This window comes from Pantherophis guttatus, chromosome 6, assembly GCF_059756535.1.
Source record: "Pantherophis guttatus breed Tessera chromosome 6, ASM5975653v1, whole genome shotgun sequence".
Classification (NCBI taxonomy): Eukaryota; Metazoa; Chordata; class Lepidosauria; order Squamata; family Colubridae; genus Pantherophis; species Pantherophis guttatus.
Genome location: NC_142068.1, coordinates 47,715,951 through 47,738,040, shown reverse-complemented (window position 1 = coordinate 47,738,040; position 22,090 = coordinate 47,715,951). Strand labels below are relative to the sequence as shown.

Below are 22,090 nucleotides of genomic sequence, written 5' to 3'. Positions count from 1 at the left end.
GCAGCAGTTACAGAGCTAAAAATCAGATTTTCCTCACAGTTCCGCAGGTGCTGCATAGGCATGGAGAGATAGATTTCAGCTGTGTATCTGCTTGCACGGAGCTGAAATCTTTTGACAGGAAGTTCGTTCAGCCAGCTCCCAGAGAGATGAGTCCTCTCGGCAAATGACAGCAGCTTTCAATCTTCCCTGCCAGCTTCCCCAGTGACTTTCTGGGGAAGCTGGCAGAGAAGATCACAAATGATCACATGATTGCAGGGCACTTGGCAACCAATTGTAGGTGCAAACAAGTTGCCAAACACCCAGATCACGATCATGTGACTGAGAGGGGGAAGGGGAAGGGGGATTCAGTATTTTGCATTGATCAGAAGAACTTTACAAGTCATAAACACCCTTTCTAAGGCAGTTGTTATTTCAAACTGTACTTTAGTGAATGGTTGTTAAAGAGGACTACCTGGAACCAGAAAAGCAGAAAACTACCAGAACATTTCTTTGTTACAAATTACCATAAGTTTGACTTATGGGGATTTGTAACAAAGGGTAACAATAGCAATCTATAGCTACTCTAGAAAGTTTAAAGTCAGACTTTCTACGAACAAAAATTTCTAAGCAAGAATGGAGAGTAATGCAGAGAAGTTTGCCAGTTATAAAACCAAATCAACTCTGTACCCTGGTGAAAAGGAGGCCTGAATGGAGAGCTCATAAACTTCCAAGAATGGTTCAGATCTTATCAGGACAATATGTTGCTGCAGAGACATTCCAGTTAATACAGGTATATCAGTGTCAGAGTGAGGTGAACATTTTTCTTTTGTAAAACAGCAGCAGCAGCACAAACAGAATTCTCTGATAATTCAGTGGGGAGGGGTGGGGAAATCCAGTGAGATCAGACGATAGATGTTAAGAGTCTAACAAAGGGAGTAGCGAAACTAGTTTATGCTTAGTTCAGCTGCAATTAAGAGATTGTGTTCTGTTACCATGGAATAAACATAGACAAATGCCATATTCATAAAAGGAAGACTGAATTTAATTCAGCATTAATAGTGGACTAACCTGCCAGTAATCCCATAAATCAAGTAAACCATTTCAACACTATTCTTTCTATGGCCAGATGCTCAAGCCAACTTGCTGCTTTCTGATCTTTTTTCATTATTTTATTTTAAATAACTTTATTATTTTCATAATAAAATTAAGTTGCCAACTGGGGCTGGTGCCACTGTCCCCAAATCAGAGACAACTGAATCTTTCGTAATGCCCTCTTTGATTTCAAGTAATTTCTTAGTGATGGTGACATGAAAGCTAGACTAGTGGAAATGGTATTCCTGAGATAGCTTGATTTCACATCCTTCTACTAACCCATTTCTTTGTTCAGTGGAAAGTGCCTCCTGTGGGTACTAGGAGAGCCACAGATCCAGATTCATGCATTACATATAATTGTGGCTGAATATGGTAATATAAAGTAAGCCATGCTTTCATCTGGGTTCAGGTGAAAATGTCTAATTACAATATCATATAATAATGGGCAAAAAAAGTTGTTTTTAAACTGTATGTGTAGATCAATTCTCCATTGAGAGTGGAGACAGCAGCCAGCGTGGGTAGTGCCCATCCAATCAGCTTGAAGGACTGAGCCTGTCAATTTTTCTTAGTCCCGCCCTGTTGCCGGGCATGCCCAGTTTTTGGCTCAGTCCTTCAGCGCTGACTGGTGTGTGGGACTTCTCTCTGGCTAAAATTCTCCCTTTATTTCCTTCCTATTGGGTTTTTCGGAAAAATTGATCTTGGACTGTTTTGACTGTGCTCTAGCTATTCGATTTGGACACTGACTGCTTCTCTGGCTGACTTGGACTGTCCCGACATCGTGTTTGTGAGTTTTGAATCAGGAAGTGATCTCCGTTAAGAGGGATTTCTCCTGGCTCTTCCAGGGGCGTGGGGACTCCTTGCCCTCGATTTCCTCAAGGGAGGGCTTGGGAACATTTGATCTTCGGGGGACAAGCCCTTCCATTGCGCTCCCCTCGCCCCTCGTTACTTTCACTTTCGCATCCTGCAATATCGGCATTTCGGGAGGCTTCCCAGACCGGCGCCCGCCATTTTGAATTACAAACTTTGCCGCCGTTGGGGGAGAGCAATACATAAACAGCTTGCCGAAACGCTCTCATTTGCGGCCGCTCGCATCCCGCTGTTAAATTCAAGGCAAAGTGTGGTGGGCTGAGTGACTCTCTTGAGGAGCTTCGCGCCCCCTCCACTGGGTTTCTTACCGGTAAATGCGGCCTGGCTAATTACTTCGTGGCTAATCTATGCTAATTTGCTGATGCTGGCTGCGTGACCGCAGCTGAGGAGCTTCGCGCCCCCCTCCCCTCTTCCTATTCTGCAGTGGCCTTATTCTGGAGGCTCCTCTCATTGATCACAGTGGAGCTTCACGCCCCCTTGATCTGATGCAACATCTGTTTGTTTAGACGCTGGCCACCATTAAAATTTTAGTGGAGCTTCGCGCCCCCACCTGTGTGCTTGAATTATAACGGTCGCAAGTCTGTGACCTTAATTTGTCTGATTTTTTGTTTGATTGTTTCCTCGCCTACAGTAACGTTTCAGGGGCCTCTCCCCCCCCCCCCACCATTGCCACCACTCCTCTCAGTTCGTGGAGTTTTTCGCTCCCACCTTGATTTGTTTGGCCTTGAGGGTAACTATTGAGTGGCAAATTATTCGAGACTGTATTCCGTGGAGTTCCTCTCGCTCCCTTTACTACTTTAAAGTCTGATTATTGAGTCACAATCTGGTGTGTGGGGGGTCTTACTTCCAATTGTTACCATGCCTAAGGCCCTTTCAAAGTCTAAGCACGGCCGGAAGGCCAGTGCAGGTGAAGTTGGCCAATCAGATTCCACGTCTGTTACCCAGCAATCTGCCAGGGAAAATTCCAGGTCACATTCCAGGACTTCTCAACTGTCACGTTCCCATCACAAATCTTCCACACGTGGTTTGTCTTCTTCTTCTTCTAAAGTGGAACAACGTAGAGACAAAGTTTTGACCAGATTATGTGACAAGGCCTGCGCCCAGTTGCCTCCTCCCACTCTTCAACCATCTGTTCCTTCTAATCCACCCACAGTCCCCTTACCTCATTCTCCTACTCCTGACCAGCTCTCTCTCCAAGATTGTCCAGTGACTATTTCCGAGGAAGATTTGTGGGGCCCTGACTCAGCTTCTCAACAGCCAGTCCCTGATCCAGCAACGGTACCGGAGGCTCCTTCTTCTGATCCTGTACCTGTCTCTTCCTTGAATTCAGTCGTCCCTCCAGATCAGCTGCAACAAATGATTGAGGCGGCGGTTCAACGGTCCTTGGCCACCCGTTCGGGCCTCTTCAGTCAACATGGATCGGTCAGAGAGACCTCTCCCTTTTCAGCAGACCACGGTGACGAAGGATGTTCACATTCAGTTCGATCCGCCTCCCCTACGTCATCTCACTTCAATCATCCTTCAGTCTTGATCGATGAAGGAGATCCTGATTCTGACCTGTCAGAAGATGAGAATCTTCCTCCAGATCAGCCTGCTTTCACAGGTCTCTTTCCTCAGGCCTTATTCAAATCGTTGCTGTTCAAGGCTGTCAATACGGCTCGTTTATCCTCTCCAAACGCTGATCCTGTACCCCCTTCTTCTTCCTCTGCATCGTTGGACCCGATGTTCGCGGAACCAGCTAGACCTATAACATCCGTTCCTACTCCTCCTCTCTTTCTGGATGTAGTGAAGCGACAGTGGGAGTCCCCAGCTTCTGCTCCCCTCCCTTCGTCTAACGACAAAAGGAACTTTCAAGTATCCTCGGACCTTGAAGCTCTTCTTCAAATCCCTTCGGTAGATGCTCCAGTGGCAGCTCTTCTTCCTAACTCCAATGTTCCAGGCGAGCCGGACAAAGGGCTCCGCCCTGATGAACGCAGATCGGATCAGGTTCTTCAAAAGGCCTTTCAAAGTTCTTCCTGGGCGATTAAAGCAACCACCACAGCATCCTTCTTCAATCGGACAACTTTGCTGTGGTTGCGTCAATTGCAAGACAAGCTAGCTCCAGGAGATGCTCGTATCAGACAAGACCTGAATAAAATTGTGGCTGCCGTGCAATTTTCAGCCGATTCTACTCTGAATGCTGCCAGGTTCTCCGCTAAATCTTTGGCTTCAGCGGTCACGGCTCGTCGTCTGCTGTATCTCCGTCACTGGCAGGCGGATGCCAGACACAAGTGGCGTTTGGCTTCGGTGCCCTTCAAGGGCACGAAACTCTTCGGAGATGCTTTAGAGCCTTTCCTTACAGAAACCAGGGACAAAAAGAAGGTTTTAGCTGCTGCTTTCCGGAGAGGAGCGCCCCGCTTCTCACCTTATCCTTCTCGCTCCTTCTCTCGAGGTGCGGATGGGGGGTCCTCCTCTTCTTCTCCCTTTCCCACATTTAGGAGAGACGGGTCTTTCAGCAGACAGCGGGGTTCTTCCGATAGATCATTTAGAGGGCGCTCCTTTAATTTCAAGCGGCCCTTTCGAGGGGGAGGAGGTTGTTTCGTCCGTCGCCGTCGCTGATTGCCCTTTGAATCCTCCCATTGGTGGTAGATTGGGTCTCTTTGCCACTGTCTGGGAAGAATCCACTTCGGACAAGTGGGTCCACGCCACCTTAAGATCTGGGTTGGCCATTGAGTTTATTGCCCCCCCCTCGCACCTTTGTTTGCTGCCCGATTTCTCGTAATCCTGCCAGGAGATCCCTCATGGATTCTTCGGTTCAGCATCTTCTATCTATCAGGGCAATTCAACCTGTACCTCCAGGTCAGGAAGGATCGGGTTTCTATTCAAGGGTGTTTCTGGTCCCCAAATCCTCGGGGGGGTGGCGTCCTATCCTGGACCTCAAACGTTTAAACAGATACGTTGTGTATCGAAGATTCAAAATGCAATCTTTGAAGTCTATTCTAGACGGTGTGCGGAGGGGCGATCTCCTCTCTTCCATTGACCTAACAGAGGCTTACCTTCATATTCCTATCCTCCCATCCCATAGACAGTTTTTGAGATTTTGTTATAACGGATCTCACTACCAATATAGGGCCCTACCATTTGGCCTATCTTCTGCCCCTCGCACTTTCATGAAGGTGCTGGCTGCCTTGGCGGCTCGACTCCGTCTCTGTTCAGTCCGCCTCATGTGTTATTTAGATGATATCCTTCTGTTGTCCCCTTCTGTGCAACAGGCTGCCCTGGATATTCGCCTGACGGTTGAGACACTAGCGGCTCACGGCTTCTCTGTTAACTTGGAGAAGAGCCACCTTTCCCCCTCCACTAGATTAGTACACTTGGGTGCCCTGATTGACTCCCTTCAGGGCAAAGTTTTTCTTTCTCCCGATAGGCAAGCTAGTCTGAGGCAGTTAATTTACCAGGTTGAAGGGAGTCGGGTGGTTTCCCCCTATGTCTTATCTCAACTCTTAGGTAAGATGATATCTGCGATAGCTATTGTTCCCTGGGCTCAACTCCATGCCAGGGAACTCCAATGGTTTCTCTTACCTTTGCAGAAGGCTGGCAGAGGCACTTCATTGAAGCCGATCCCACTTCCTCCGGCGGTATGACGATCCCTCCGGTGGTGGCGCTCCCCTGCTCTATCGGCGGGGTGTTACTTCCTCGAACCCTCGAGGGTAGTGGTGACGACAGATGCCAGTCTCCTGGGTTGGGGGGCCCATTGTCAAGGTCAACTGGCTCAAGGAACTTGGACAACCTCGGAAGCTCGTCATCCCATCAATTGGCTGGAATTGAAGGCGGTTTTTCTCGCTCTAAGGTCATTCCGTCACCTGGTCTCCGGAGCCCACGTCCTCGTCCTCACGGACAACGTCGCAGCAAAGGCTCATTTGAACAAACTGGGGGGCACCAGATCGAAGTCTCTTCTGACTCTGGCAGTCACGTTGGGTGTATGGTCAGAGCGCCACCTGTGTTCCCTTCGGGCAGAACACATATCCGGGGTACAGAATGTTCAAGCGGACTGGTTGAGTCGCCAGCGGATAGACAATGCGGAATGGCATCTCCTTCCACTCCTCTTCCAGGAGCTGTCTCTTCGCTTCGGCCGTCCAGTAATCGACCTGTTCGCAACTCACGAGAATGCTCAACTTCCGCTGTTCCTTTCTCGGTACCCACATCCTCGAGCGGCCGGTGTCGATGCTCTTCGAACTCCATGGCCGTCGGGCCTTCTGTATGCATTTCCTCCGACGGCCCTCCTTCCCAGGGTCATCCGCAAGATTCTATCCGAGCGAGCGGAAGTGATCCTTGTTGCACCTCATTGGCCTCGGAGACCCTGGTTTGCAGACCTCGTGTCCCTATCGGTGACCCCCTCGTGGTGCATTCCTCTCTCGGACAATATGCTCTCGCAGGGCGCTCTGAAGCACCCAGACCCGGCCTGGCTCAATCTGACCGCTTGGAGATTGAGCGGTGCACTTTAAGGGAGGTTCAAGTCCCGGCAGATGTTGTACATACCTTATTATCCTCCCGACGACCTTCTACAGAACGCATTTACTCTGCCACCTGGAGGAGTTTCTGTAACTGGTGTAATCAAGTCGGTGTCATGCCTCTACAACCGTCTATTATACATATTCTGATGTTTTTGCAGAAGGGCCTTTCCCAAGGTCTCTCCCCTAACACTCTCCGCAGACACATTGCAGCCTTATCTTCAGTACTCACCTGCGGCTCCTTGTCGTCTCTCGCTCAACACCCTTTGATCCGTCGGTTCCTTCGGGGAGCAAAGAACTTGTGCCCTCCTGTTCTGCATTGCTACCCTACCTGGGACCTCCCTCTGGTCTTACAATCGCTTACGAGTCCTCCATACGAGCCTCTTCAGACTACCAGCCTCAGACTTCTCACCTGCAAGGTTGCCTTCCTGGTGGCCATTACTTCGGCTCGCCGCATTTCTGAGCTCGCCGCCTTGTCTACTCGTCCGGATCTTTGCGTTTTCCACACAGACCGGGTGGTGCTCCGTTTGGACCCGACCTTCGTGCCAAAGATCAACTCCGTGTTCCACCATGCTCAGGAGCTTATCCTGCCTAATTTCTGCCCCCGGCCTACTCACCCTCGGGAGCGTCGTTGGCACTCCCTTGATGTCCGACGGGCACTGCGGGTTTACCTGAAGAGGACGGCTCCCTTCCGTCGTTCGGAGTCTCTCTTTGTATCCTTCTTACCTACTTCTCAAGGCAGTAAGGTCTCGTCTTCAACCATCGGTCGTTGGATTCGCCAGACTATCGCCACAGCCTATGATGTTCGATCCCTTCCGCGACCTTCAGGATTGACAGCTCACTCCACCCGCAGCGCAGCTACGACGGCAGCTTGGGCGACGCAGGCTTCGTTGCTGGAAATTTGTAGGGCTGCCACGTGGTCTTCTCCTAGCCCCTTCATCAGACACTACAAACTCGACCAGTTTGCGTCAGCCGAAGCCTCGTTTGGTCGCCGAGTTCTGCAAAGAGTTGTTGCCGGAGAGAACAATGCGGTCCAGCGTGATCCCCCCCTATCATCGGGACAGTGAACTTGGGTATGTCCCACGCTGGCTGCTGTCTCCACTCTCAATGGAGAAGGATCGTTGGTCTTACCTGATACGTTCCTTCTCGTTGAGTGGAGACAGCAGCCAGACCCTTCCCTTTTTTTCTGCACGCTGGACTAAAACACCTTTCTGCATTTCTGTCTTGTTTCCTTTGTCCCACACACCGAGTCTGTCTTCCAGTCTTCGCCAAAACTGGGCATGCCCGGCAACAGGGCGGGACTAAGAAAAATTGACAGGCTCAGTCCTTCAAGCTGATTGGATGGGCACTACCCACACTGGCTGCTGTCTCCACTCAACGAGAAGGAACGTATCAGGTAAGACCAACGATCCTTCACCAAGGCAAGCATATCTGATATCACAGCCAAACATTGTTTTTTTAATCATCATTTTTAAGAGGTAAGTACCATTATTGGCATGTCCTGATTTTTATTTTTCTCAGATATACTCTTTATTATTCCTTCCAGATACTAATATTTGTACAATCTTCACTCAGAATAAAGCTTTATTCATCTGATGAAATCAAGTATAACAATAAAGGCTTTACTGTAATAAATATACAGGTTTTTAAATTCCTTGAGTCACATATTTTAATTATTATTATTGTTGTTGTTGTTGTTGTTGTTTATTTGATTTGTATGCCGCCCTATCTCCATAGGACTCAGGGCGGCTCACAACAATTAAAATCAAACCAGATAAAACATGTTAAAATACATATTAAACACATGTTAAACATATTAAAATAATCCAAATCCCATCAGTCCATGCTGGGCAATTTGAACAGCCATGTTTTTAATTCGCGGTGGAAAGTGCGAAGGTCAGGGGCCAACCGGAGCCCCAGGGGGAGTTGATTCCAATTATAGCCAACAAACCTAACTACCTCTCTGGAAAATGTAATGCTAAAAATACAGGCTGAATATTCTAGCGGCAGCAAGGTTGTCAAATGTAAATCCATGGACTCTAGATTGCCTGAAATCATATGAGAAATGGAGTAGATAAATGAGTTGCTGCCCTCTACTTTGTAATTTCTGCTAGCAGCAGTTTGCCAATATTAGAGTTTTGCTGGCAGTACCAGCCTGATTGTAGCAGAATTTATTCTTGTGTTGTTGATCTGCTCCCATCCCCCTTGGGAATATTAATGCTTGTATCCTTGCCCATTGGTTTCAACTTAGAGGTAATATTTTGCTGTAGGGAGTTTATAACCAAAAGGGCTGTTAGTGGAGCAGTGACTAACAGCCTCAGTCTGGAGCTGTAATATTGCATCATTTCAATTAGTTGGATTTTTGAACCATAGTGAAGGTAAATTTTAGAATAATTGCTGATATTTATACTATTTTCAATTAAATATATCAAAATTGATTGGAAAAAGGAAGCCATTGATTAAAATATTCAAACATGTACAAAAGAAGAGCAGTTGGGATAGTCCAAACAACTAAATATAAAATAGATGTAAAAATGGAGACAGTTTTTTGATGAATAAAAGTTTTCAACTTGGTATTAGCATTAATGCTGAAGAAAGCTGCCTGAAGAATTTTTTGATTTCACAGAAAGACTTTCTAGATCACAAAAGAAATTGATTGCTGATGTTATGTAGATTCCGTACAAGTTTATCTTTACATTTAGGATGTTACTTTTTGGTAAATTAGCAGCAATGAAATGAATATATTCCCATCCAATAGTTGGGTGATTCATAAATGATCTATTCAAGTAAAGTATGGCTGTAACTTGAGTAATAGATGCTAAGATTCTATGTGGACAAAATAGCATGTGATTAACAATATATATTGTATCTTGGCAAGTTTAATTATCCTATAAAGATTTTAATTAGGTATTGATTTTTTACAGCTATTATGAAGCAAAGAAATGTGTTACTTTAAATTCCTTCAATCTAAGAAGTTCAAAAAGAAAACTGACATTGCTCACACACAAACACAGTGAGAAAATTCATATAAAATCAGTTTTTACACATAACAATTTTCTTTAAAAAACAATTTATCCAAACATCCTTCATATTGAGATTTTAAATCCAAAGGTATAGTTTCTTGTGCTATTCCATTTTAACCCACTATTATAGTAAAGGGAAAGCTGGATTAGGGGCTACATTATGATAGTTTGGTTTGCCTTGAAGGAATTTTTGTAAACAGACAGCATGCTAGCTAAGAAGTCTGTTTTGGCTCAGAGTTGAAGAAGATTGCGCAAGTGAGAGGCCCCTCCAAGAATATTTTTAACACATGAAGTGATTGCACATTCATAAACACGCAGGTGTGTTTGAATGGGAGATACTTCAGTCTCCCACACCTGTGCTATTTGGAAGCTATGCACAAATAAAGGTGTGTATATTTGAATGATTGCATATTCAGACGTACACCTGCAGCTGCTTGGCACCTTCTAGATATGGAAGTAGGGACTTGATAATGTATACGTATTCTGCTTGATGCAATGCTGTTCATTGTGATGTTGGCATTAAGTCTGCCTTCTCAAGTTCTAGTGAGGTTCTTCTCATAAGTTAAGCTTAGATCAGAAGTCCTAGAGACAGTCAGATGCTCCAGGGATCTTGTGAGTGGTTCTGCAAACATAGCTGTCTCTTGAAGCTTAATCCAATGTTTCATCAGGACTATAAAAGCATGTCATTATTATAAATGTTGTCTTTGGGATGATGTATATAAATTGCTCCCATGACCAGTTATGCAACTACTAAACATCCTAGAATGACAAAATTGTCAAGCTTGATGTCCAGGATACATTTCAAAGGATTATATTAGCTTAGTTTGGACAATAACCAACATTTGAATGAAACTGTCCACAAACTCAAGCCATTTGCTTTTTCATACATAACAGTCTTAAATATACTAGTCTTCATTCAGTTCATCATAACCATTCCCATCATCATCATCTTCCTCCCTTCTTTTAACTTTGAACTGGGACAAAGCACTTTATAGCTTTAGAGAAAGCCAGAATCCTAAACTATGAATTCTGATTTGTTCTTAAATTAGTAACTGTAGTTTCCCAATCTGAAAAAAACCAGAATGTAGTGCTCCTATTTTTATACCAGGAAGATGTGGGTGTATAGGCTCTCATTTATCTCTCATCTTAAGACATGATTGTTTGTAATAGTCTGTCTTGAGATCCTAACTTACAATTGGAAAGATTCATTTAAATGCTTTGCGGTGGTTAAAATAGGGGCTCAATTCTACTAGATTGCAGTCATATACACCAGGAGTCAGAGGTTTATGCACTCATTTTTTCTTACCCCCCAAGGCCCAGTTATTCAGAGAGGCAAAAAAAGTAAAGGAGGCCAGAAGCCAAGGTGCAAAAAGAATGGGTTGTGAGGTACCAGTAATCACAACTTGTGATTACAGGTACATTGGTAAATTATCACTTATTAAGCAAAACCCTGTATATTTTTTCTCCCTATACCTAATATTGCCAAGCTACAGTCTTTCACTCTGAGAATTCTGTGCTTTTTCAGATACTTCTCACAGCTGAAAAAAGTGTTATAAAATACTTTAAAAAGGGCTGACAATTTTATCCTGGACTGATTTTTTGCCCTATTTCAAGTTCCATTAATTTCAACAGGCATTAATTACTTAACTTTTGAGAGATTATTATTGCAAAAACTTGTTATTACAGATATACTGTCTGTGAAATGGCATCGTACTGTTTTTTGTTTTTTTTTGAATTTTTAAGCCTGTTTTCCTTATTTGCTTTCTAGATATATGTCATTGATAGTGCTGATAGAAAAAGATTTGAAGAAACTGGTCAAGTAAGTATGTCACAGCTTTTGAAAATAGAGATATAGCACGATGATTTTTTTCAGATTTTGAGGTGGAACTTACAGTAATAAAAATGGAGTTTCATTTAAGTTGCAGCTTTCTGTCAAAGTTGGTAATTAGCTGAAAACAGGGAAATTATTTTTTAAAGTCCCCTTTCAATTTTCACAAGTTTGACCCAAATAATTTTTATTTTTTGCACTCAGATCTGAATTATATAGACTCTGTTGTACCATCTTTAAAATATGAAGATTTTCCTGATAATTTAATGCAGTGATTGGTAAATTCTGATTTATGATACAGTGATCACATCAATTGAATTATGTAAGGTCTCCATGTTATATCGAGCATTGATTTGAAGTATTAGGCTATTATCCTTTGATAATTATAACACTTTTCCAGCTGGATCCAACTACCCAAAGTGTATGCTCCTCTTTGAAATGCTAATTATCATTTTGCATTCCATTTATTTCCCTTTTTTATGCCATTAACAGAAAACGTAAAATTTGAGTACGCTGTATCATAAGTTCCTATCCCTCACAGTAAAAAATGACAATTATTTTAATTTTAGGAGTGTTTTTAAGATCATCTTACAGTGAATTTAGTTTAGAATGATATATGCAGGATCAGTTTGTATTTAATCTTCAATGTACTCATTTAATGAGTACATAAATAATTAGTGCATGAGCCCAGTATACATAATAATAATAATAATAATAATAATAATAATAATAATAATAATAATAATAATTTTATTGTCATTGTACGTGTATACACAGTATACCCATACAACGAAATTCAGTTAATACCCAAAGACCAGGAATGTTCAGTATTCCTTTTAGTAATCAAAACTGCCTTATGAAGATTACATTTTTTAAAAGATGTATTAACGACCCATATATTAGAGATGAATAAAGTGGATCAAACTTTAAAATTTATATTTAGGATTGCAGAATTTGAACTATTTGTAGGCTAAAATGAATTGTTTTTAAGAGCTGTTCCACTATACAGGCAAATTCAGCTTGTAAGTATGCTTGTATATATTACTTTGGCTGTTCCATAAGTGCTAGTCTAGTGCTAGGGCAATCCATTGTTGTTGCCTTGAAGGCAATTAATCTTTACTAATTTAGAAAAACTTATTTTAGATTGTGGTGTTAGTGCTTGCTTGTGTTACATACCTGGACTCTATATTCTAGCATCTATAATGCTACAATAAAGTATTATGTTATAATATTTCTCCAGAATTGTTTAAGGAAAAAAAAATCGTGTTCATTTTATAAAAAAATCTGCACATGTCTTTATGATTTCAGGAACTAGCAGAGCTGGTGGATGAAGAAAAGCTAAGTGGCGTTCCAGTACTCATATTTGCAAACAAACAAGATTTACTGACGGCAGCCCCTGCTGCAGAGATTGCAGAGGGTCTGAACTTGCACACAATCCGGGATCGAGTCTGGCAGATTCAGTCTTGTTCAGCCCTGACAGGAGAGGGCGTGTCGGTGAGGAGACAATGTTTATTTTGGCAAAATGGCTTTTCTACTGATCTGAAAGAGATAGGCATTCCTCTTATTTTGCATTCTTGTGTTTTTAGTGAAAGCTACGAACCAAATGCATAATAGAGAAACGTAATTTTTTAACTCACTTGGCAAGCGGGAGGTTCTATATATGATGGATTTCTCCACTGCAAATCACACACTAATTCATATTTTTGCTTCAATAATCTCACCCCAAATCAAATTCTTGTTTGATTGTTCTCACATAATTATTTACTTCCTTTAACAACATATTCTATATTCCAATTTAGTTTTAAGGATAATATGTTTATTGTGCTAGTTTTTATTTAGCCATTTCTTTTTGCCACAAATAATTATTTAATAAGCTTTTACATATTATATTGTGTAAATTTATGTACAGTGTAAGTATGTATGTATCATTCTGTATTTGTGAGTGGTCCCTCTACATAGAATCCTGGTTTGGGCCTATTAAAAGGATATGTGTTTATGTTTGTGCATTACTACATTAGGCAGAGTCACCAAAGAGTTCAAGAATAAGATTGATGACAATAGGGCTTAGTAAAAATGTGTTGGAAAGGAATATAAAATGCAAGATGAAGCTCCATTTTTTCTCAGTTACTTTTCAGAATTCAGTCATAATGGGATGCACTCTGGACCATAACAACCAGGCAATTTCAAAAGCTGACGATTAGAGCTCCATTAATATGCATAACATATTCATTAACAAACAGAAAACCATTGGGATATTGGGGAAGTACTTTTACTTATTCCAATTTCCATTCCTTTTCTATACCTTCCTTTTTCTTCAGTCCAGCAGCATGGCAGAAATCCCCATCCATCCCGGGCATTGCACGGCCCAATGCTGGTCCATGGACCAGGGGTTGCTGATCCCTGTTTTAATGTATTATGAATCATTATGGTTCTATTAAACATAATTTCAACATAAACTGAAGAATTAAATAGGTATAAGATGAAGGATAATATTCTAACTCTATGCATGTTTGATCAAACTAAATCCTAATATAATCAACAAAGTTTATTCCTAGGAAGACATACTTGTATAGATCAGGTTTCTGTTCATCTTATCTTGAATCTGCTGAGTGGTTGTTCCTCAAAATAAATCTTAATATTTATGCTTGATAATGTCACAGGACAAAAATCACAGAATTGTTATTGTTGAGGCCAGGTTTTCTCTGCTAAACAACGTTAAAAAGATGACTGTTGCCTCACTTCATTATAAACAGTTTTCTGTCCCCAATTCCTAGTATTTTGTACATTTGTCACTTTCCAAGTTATGAATCATTTATATAAATATCGCTACATTCATTTGGCATTTGTTTTCTCAGTTTCCAAACATTTCCCATCATCCACAATATGAGCTTCAACAAGTGATCCAGTGAAAACATATGGTGAATAAATCTTTTACCTAGCAGAGGCCAAAATCAAAGTTAATTTAAACAGGAAATACATTTGTTCATTATGTCTTCTAGAATATTGGAATATTTTATTTCTAATTTAAAATGCTTGATTTATCTGAAAAAATACTCCCTTTTGTATCAAAAATGCCCGATGAATAGATCTTTGAGACAGATAAGCAACATAGCATTTTGCCTTTATCAAAGCTACATGCCAAGGGCAGACATATTATTCTTTTGGTGCCAATGTATCTTACATGCCCTATGCAGATGTAATGCTACCAAATGTTCTAACTTAGCATATATATATTTGCCCACATTTCTTGTGTGTATCACATTTTATGATATCAAACTGTAAAATTTGAAATAATATATCTATGTATGTAGGTACTCCTTGTCTTACAACCACAATTGAGCCCAAAATTTCTGTTGCTAAGTGAGGCAGTTCTTTTTGCTCCATTTTATGACTCTTCTTGCCACAGTTGTTAAGTTAGTAACACGGTTGTTAAGTGACTCTGGCTTTCCCATTGACTTCCTTGTCAGAAGGTGATCACGTGACCCCAGGACACTGCAACTGTCATAAATATGAGTCAGTTGCCAAACGTCTGAATTTTGATGATGTGACCATGGGGGTGCTGCAACAATCATAAGATGATTATGAAAAACCATCATAAATCACTTTTTTCAGTGCCAAATGGTCACTAAGAAAACTGTTGTAGATGATCTGGCTGGTGGAATGGAAGATATTTTATTAGATTTTAAAGCAAACTTAAAATTCAGCTACTGTACAATCTTTTAACCCAGGAATAGTGATACTAAAAGCTCGTAAAAATATTTTTTTGAAGAAAAACTAGATGAAAAATTAATTTTAGGTTTAATTTCTAGCCTTTTGAAATATTTCATTTGTGAACTGTAAAAATATATTGATATTTCTTTCAGTGCAGCTTAAAAATAGTTTCATAGAAAGATAAGTCAGCAGAATTACTTCCTTCCCAGCTAAGCCTTCTCCCCCACAGGAATTTGACTAAATATAAAAACCATTTGCTTCTCATATAACTGCATATAAATTTAGAGCATTTTCTTCCTTCAGAATTAACCTAGGTGTGATCATCCTTCTTTCACTCACTCAAAAACTTCCTCTTTGATCAAGAAAAGTACAAACAATTTCAGTAACGTAACATGTTCCCTAACATTTCAGCCAAAAATCTCTTCATTCTATATCTCATCTTTTTATCTGTTAACAAATAATAAAGCCTCATCATTCATTCTTAATCAGCAAAAGTCCATTAAGAGCTATCAGAAATATGTATAGTTTTATATAGGTATATAAACTTTAAACAAGAAATCAATTTCATTTACACAGTACCCTATCATTTTCTCTAAAAATACAAAGAACACCTCTTCTTCCTATTCTTATTTCATATCTATAAACAGATAAAAGAATCCTGAGTCCTGGGCAGGAATGTAACAGTAGGAATTACACACAAATCCCTCTCACAAAAATAAAGGGAGAGAGTGGGGAAGTGCATTCAGATTTGCAAGATTCTGTTACTATAGCTTTACTATAAAAATAGTATTGGTTTATATGGCATTGGATTCCTAATCTGATCCACTTGAAGGGCTGACATCTATACCAGTAGTGGGTTCCACTTACCTTCGCTACCGGTTCAGAACTGTGCTTCGCTTGTGCGCAGCACCTCTGCACATGCGCAGCACCTTCTGCGCAGGCACAGAGTGTCCGTGATGACGTCAGGGTGGGTGGGCAGAGCCTCCCACCACCGCCACTACCGGGTCACAAGAACCGGGGCAAACCAGTAGAAACCCACCACTGATCTATATCTACGGCATGACACCGGCCTAGTGTTGCAATCAGGCTGAGAATGTATATTGTTGTGTAAATCTTTTGGGGAAAAAATATTTCCATTTACTTAAGTTACAGTCATTTACTCTTTTTCTTGGAAATATGCCCCTCTGGAATTACTGACACTTTTCTGTAGTTCTGATTATAAAGAGATTCTGGCATGTCCTCAGTATTTTTTCTTTTACAATTAATAATTTATAATCAGATTTTAGTATCAAGAACTGAAGTTCTATCTTCTCAGACAAAAATGTGTTGCAATCTTGAATTCGTTTACCTATGAAATAAATCAGACTGGGCTTAGGGAACTTAACTTCTTGCGAACTTGTAATTTGTACAAGTGAGCCGTTAGATATTTTACTCCTGACTCATGACATTAAGAAAGTGCCCAAAGATTCCATATATAGAAGTTGATGGGATAGGATAGTACATATGTCATATGGGAGAGGGGATGTATCCAGGAAGTTAAGAGCTGATTTGGGGGTCAGGGGTAGGGAACTGAAGAGTATGGATAATACATTAATAGGGAAACTTTGTCATAGCCCTAAGGTATAATATGAAAAAAGAATAAATACTGTAGCAAATGTAGTGATTAGGAGGTCAGGTTAGTTAGTTTTCTAAGTGATACTATAATGTGTAAATTCAGAAAGCTTATAGACTTCAAGATGATTGAGATTATATTGTGATGAATAAATTATACACATTTAGAGAATTGAATTATTTAAAATGAGTTTCCTTAACTAAAAATATTAATTACAATTGGAATCTGCTGTGATTGTGTACTGATACCCTTTTGAAAAAGTTGATTTATTTTCATTGATTACCCAATGAAAAGTTCTAATCAAGATGCTTTGGAGTGTCAGTGAAGAGAAACCTTTGTCATAGCTGAGAAAATAGCTTTCATTACACCAATCATGTTTCCTAAAGTCAGAGACTTTTACTGTAAACAGATTTTGTACTTCCCATTTAAGGAGGTCAACTAGAGAGATACACAATCAAACTATCTGGATCTCCCTAATACTTCAGAATAAGGATCAGTTTAATTCATGCTGATGTTTGTAATATATAGTGAGGATTTATAAAATGGAATTGAAAATGTGAATGTGCAAGGAATTCTGACATTAAAACTTTCTCAAGGGGTTTTCATCCACATCACAAGATGTACTAATCAGTACAAATATTTGTACTGATTTATTATAAAACTGTATATATTCTTTATTATAAAACTATATGTATTCAGGCAGTATTTTTAAACCATGTTGTTTGGTTCATTTTAGAAAGGACAGTTCAAAAGCCAAATATGCCCATTTTCTAGGTTAGAGTATTTTATTATATAAATATGAATGAGCCAAACATGGTCCGCAACATTCTTTGCAACCCTTTGAGCATTCCCAAACTAGATGGAAGTTTACCTACCTCAAAAACTAAATATTTGGCTGGAAATTGGTAATAAGGAAGTAATATGGCCACTTGGGATCTTACATAAACAATCAAGAATCAACACAAAACATTATTAGCGCCAGTGCATAAGTCATGATTTTAATTATATAGAGAAGCATAAAAAATATATTGAGAAAATGTATCTTTTTTTCTTGCGTTCTAGTGAGTCTTTGATAGCAAATTTTCAGCCTTTTTAAGAATTATACCTTTGCTTGTAAGTCAGGTATAAAGTGTCTAGATGATGTTGGTATGGTTTTATGTTTCTTGCATAAGTTGCTAACGCCACTTTAATGTTTTCTAATCTTCTTGAAACAGTGCTGTTGTCAGACCTATGTTTAAATGAGTGCTTATCTGATAAGAATTTCAAATACTCCCCGTCTTCCCCAAGAAATATACTTGTTCTGATTGAATCGTTGCTCATTGAATCTATGATCATTAGAGTTGGAGTTTTGGAGGAGCATTCGCAACTAGAAGACACCGAAGTGCCTCTACTGCTTCTGCAGCTTATTGCAACAATAGCTTGTACTGCAAGATGCATTCCTTACTGTTGTACTTATATTTATAGTATATATTGGTCCTGATACCAGAAATATTAAACAAAAGTTCTATTTCTCATTTTGACAACAGTCAAAGATCACTGATGCTTGCATAATATAAGGACAGTACGGCCACTTCCTGAGTGGCTTCTCTTCACTGCTGCATTCTTTTTTGATCCAGCTTCTTTGGCAAATGTTCTCTACATGTGTGTCCCTAAGCCTTTGGAACACTGTACAGTCTTTGTAAAACTGCATTGTCTTCATAAAGCTGCACTGCTTTCGAAAAGCTGCTGAAGGCACCGCAGCTTACCAACAGCGTAGTGTTCTGAAGGCAGTGCAGCTTTACGGACACAGTGCAGCATTCTAAGGACAGTGAGCTTTACAAAAAGAGCACTCGGAGACATGTGTAGGAAATGTTCGCTGGAGAAGCTGGGTCTGCAAAAATGTCAGCAAGGGGCTTCTGCTTTGGCTGTGGCAGTTGGGCACAAGAAGAGAAAAGTCATAGCAGGGAATTGGGAGAGAAGGCAGCTGGGCAAATGAATGCTTGATAGCACTTGCTGTTGGTGTGGGCTGGTACGCCTGAGGCTTCCCAGGACATGGCAAGCAGCCCCAGAACCAGTTCTGGGGCTGCTTGGCATACTACTAGGCAGGCTGCAGGGCATTTAAAGAGCAAAGATGGGGGGTGGGGAGATAAGTGTGGGGGTGGTGGGTTGCAGGCAGTGCCTTACTTTACTGAGGCTCAGGATTTGGAAGGGCCAAGCCTGGAATTGCTTGGATTGGGGTGGGTGTTTGTTTAAATATCCTTAATGCTTGGTTAACAATTTTATTGAGATGGGGGTGGGGTGGGGAAGTAAGTTGGTGTGGTCAATGTACAATTGTGGTCATAAGTCAAGGACTACCTGTAGGAGAGGGAACCAAGAGAAGACTGGGCAAGTGCTTTTGCAAACCAATCTAAGACAAAAATAATCAGGATCTGGCTAACCTTATGTTCTTTTTCTATTGTCTTTAAAGGATGGCATGAACTGGGTCTGCAGAAATGTCAATGCAAAGAAGAAGTAAGTCAAGCTGAGTTGCCTGGAACTAGAGAAACAGCAAGAGCCAAACATGCTAGCCAGCTGCTAGTGTCTGACCAAATATTGTTCCATCTGCCTGCAGCTACAGCTGTTCAGACTGGTAACCGTAGCTAAGCCTACTGCTTCTATAGGAACTTTATCTGTTGACTAGTACCATCCCCATCCTCATGCAAATCTTTCTTTCATTCTTTTAAAAAAGTAAATAGTATTAAGGGTCTCCCTATTGTTCATACTAGCAATGAAAATAGGAATGGATTGCTGTCTGACATAGAAACTTCTGATGAGCTCCATAGAGGTCGGATTATTATAGCAATATATATCAGTGGCCACATCCATTCTGAAATCATTCAAGATTCTCCTCTGGTCCAGTTCAAAACTTTTCTCATTATCCAATAAAGTGATCTTTTGTTCATGCAAATGCTTCAATTTTAAAATGATACATACCTTAGTACATTGCTTACACTCATTTGGCCATATGCCCAAGGGCCTGTCTTTTCTTCATAAAGACATGTATAAAACTCACTTTCTTAGCAGTTGGAATGGCGAAGCAGGATGCCATAATTTAATTAAATAAAACAACATGTGGTGGTTGTTATTACATTTATATTTGGCCTAAACTTTCCCCAAACGTCAGGTTTCACTAAGAGTTCTTGAATGTTCAAGCTTATTGCATTGTATTAGTCCTTGAAAATAAGATTTTTTTAAAATAGTGAAAGTAACTCAGAGCTCAAAATCTTATACAAGAAGCTAGTAACAATAGGCTTTGTCATATTCTGAACGGCTTTGATGCAAAATTTGATTTAGTATACCTAAGATCTATAAAGTCAATGAATTTATCTCTGGTAATACAAGCAGTAGAAAAATGTGAAGTGAAAGTTTTTGTCCATTTTAAAGAGTCATGACTTGTATGTATTTTTTGTGAGTTAGTATAGTTTCCTGCCATTCTCATTTACATTTAATATTGCTAACTCTGCAGGAAGTCATTGTCTAGATATCTGAAATATTGAAATTTGTCAAAGATTTATCTTTGGCCATGAGAACGTTGTTGCATCAAAATGAAGAGCAAGAGAAGAGAACCATAAAGAATCAATAATATTCTAAATACATTCCCCAGAAAGACACATGATTTAATAAACCTTAATGTGCTGCCACAATACCAGTATATGCTGCAGGTTAATGCTTCTTGCCTCTTAAGTTATTTGCTAAATTTGTCCAAATCATTTCATGGGGCTACTCTTTTGTGCAAGAGATCACTTGCAGAATATAATCAGATTGTAAGACTGAAAAATATGGAAATTGAAATGTTCCCTTTTGTTCCTGAAGGAAGTCAGACTGTTTTACTAATCCTCAAACTGTGGGCATATCTACTGAGGAACCGGACAGCTCTAGCTTCTTTCAAATATTCTTTATCCAATCACTATCTTGTGATCCTTGCTCATACCTTACTCTTTTTTGGGTGGGATGGGGTAGATATTTTCCTCTTTGGTATCTTAAAACAAGCACAAATTGTAAATTACATATATTAATTCTCGATCTCATCTACTTCTGATGGTTTATGAGATATCATAAGCAAATATTATAAGAAGTAGGAGGTATAAAATGAAGCATGGGGAACCATCTAAATACTTCTAGGGAATCCAACTCTGCTAATTAATATACATGCTCCAATTCCTAGATGTTTTAAGAGTATTTCATTTTATTTTAGGTATGCCATTATATACAACAGCTAAAATGTTGCTTGCCATTTTAAAATAAAATAAAAATGATCTGTAATCCTTTAATCCAAACATCAAAGAGGTTCATGTCATAATACACCAATCAATTCAAAAATAGGTTTATTTCTCTTGTACATCAAGCTCCTCTTCTCCAGAATTTCCTCTTGTGTTGGAAACACATTATATTCCTATGCACAGTTTGACCTTCAAGCACTTTTCAGCTCTCAACATTTTTAAATACAAATTTCCCATTTTTCTTGATGAGTTTCTTGCTGAAAATTTTATGTATGTTGTTGAGAAGGATTTAATTGGAATAACCAGAAAGAATCAATATGCTTTGTTGAATTCAGCAAGCCCCCAAATTCCAGTGTTAATGCATCTATCAAGTTTTATTCATTCTGAACTAAGAAAATTTGAAGAAACCCCCCCCCCCATTTCTCTCTCCCCCCGCCCCAGATGGAATTGGCCTAATGATTTCAAAAGCTAATATCTTGCCAAAGGTAATGGCTTAGTGGATAAATGCCTCATGAACAACATGGAAGAAGTGATAATTCATGGAACAATCTCCAGTTAATCCTTACAAATGCTAGCAGAACACAGCATTAGTTAGCTGTTCTTAAATCTCCACCTGCCCAGCTTTTAAAAAAATTCTCTTACTGGTCCTTATAATATTCCCGAGTGAGCAATCTATATAAATAAAAATGTAAATGTCGGTTTGTACATAACCGCACATCTCCGAAAGTTCTTCACCGATTGCTTTCAAATTTTGACACAAAGTTGCATTCGACTATGGGCATGTTTTTAGATACATATATACATGTCACACCTGTGACAGGTAAAAACATGAAAAATATTGGAAAACATTGAAAGACATTGACAAACATTGAAAAACATTGAAAAACAGCGCCATCTGCTGGACGTAAAACCAACATGGCAGCCTCCCAGCCCTGATTACGCTCAACAGATTTCTGCTCCTTATATTTAGACTCTCCTTCCAAGAAACTGCACATTTGGAAGGCAGAGACGCCCGAGGGCCATATCCTGCCACCAGGCTCAGCAGGTAGGCAGCTGGCTCCCCGCCGGGAAGCCCTTGCAGCCGGCGCTTCTAGGGCTGGACGGGGCTCGCCCGAGCCTGGCTCTGACCTCCCCCTCCCCCGGCCACCCCGCAAACTAGCCTTGCCCACTGCTGCTGCCCATCCCCTCGCCAGCCACTCTAGGGGCTCCCTCCAAAGAACACCTGGCAACGAGGCTGCCTCAGTCCGCCG

At 40.5% G+C, this 22,090-nt stretch overlaps 1 protein-coding gene across 2 annotated transcripts in view; it reads left to right on the top strand.

Annotated features, from left to right (window-relative positions):
• ARL3 (ARF like GTPase 3) overlaps positions 1-20,264 on the top strand; it is a 31,942-nt gene extending 11,678 nt beyond the window's left edge. For both annotated transcript variants that reach the window (XM_034439976.2, XM_034439981.3), the window contains exons 4-6: positions 11,220-11,270; positions 12,588-12,773; positions 19,049-20,264. In XM_034439976.2, the coding sequence (XP_034295867.2) occupies positions 11,220-11,270; positions 12,588-12,773; positions 19,049-19,096 (285 nt within the window). In that variant the 3' untranslated portion in view covers positions 19,097-20,264. The remainder of the gene's footprint in view (positions 1-11,219; positions 11,271-12,587; positions 12,774-19,048) is intronic.
• The last annotated feature ends 1,826 nt before the right edge of the window (positions 20,265-22,090 follow it).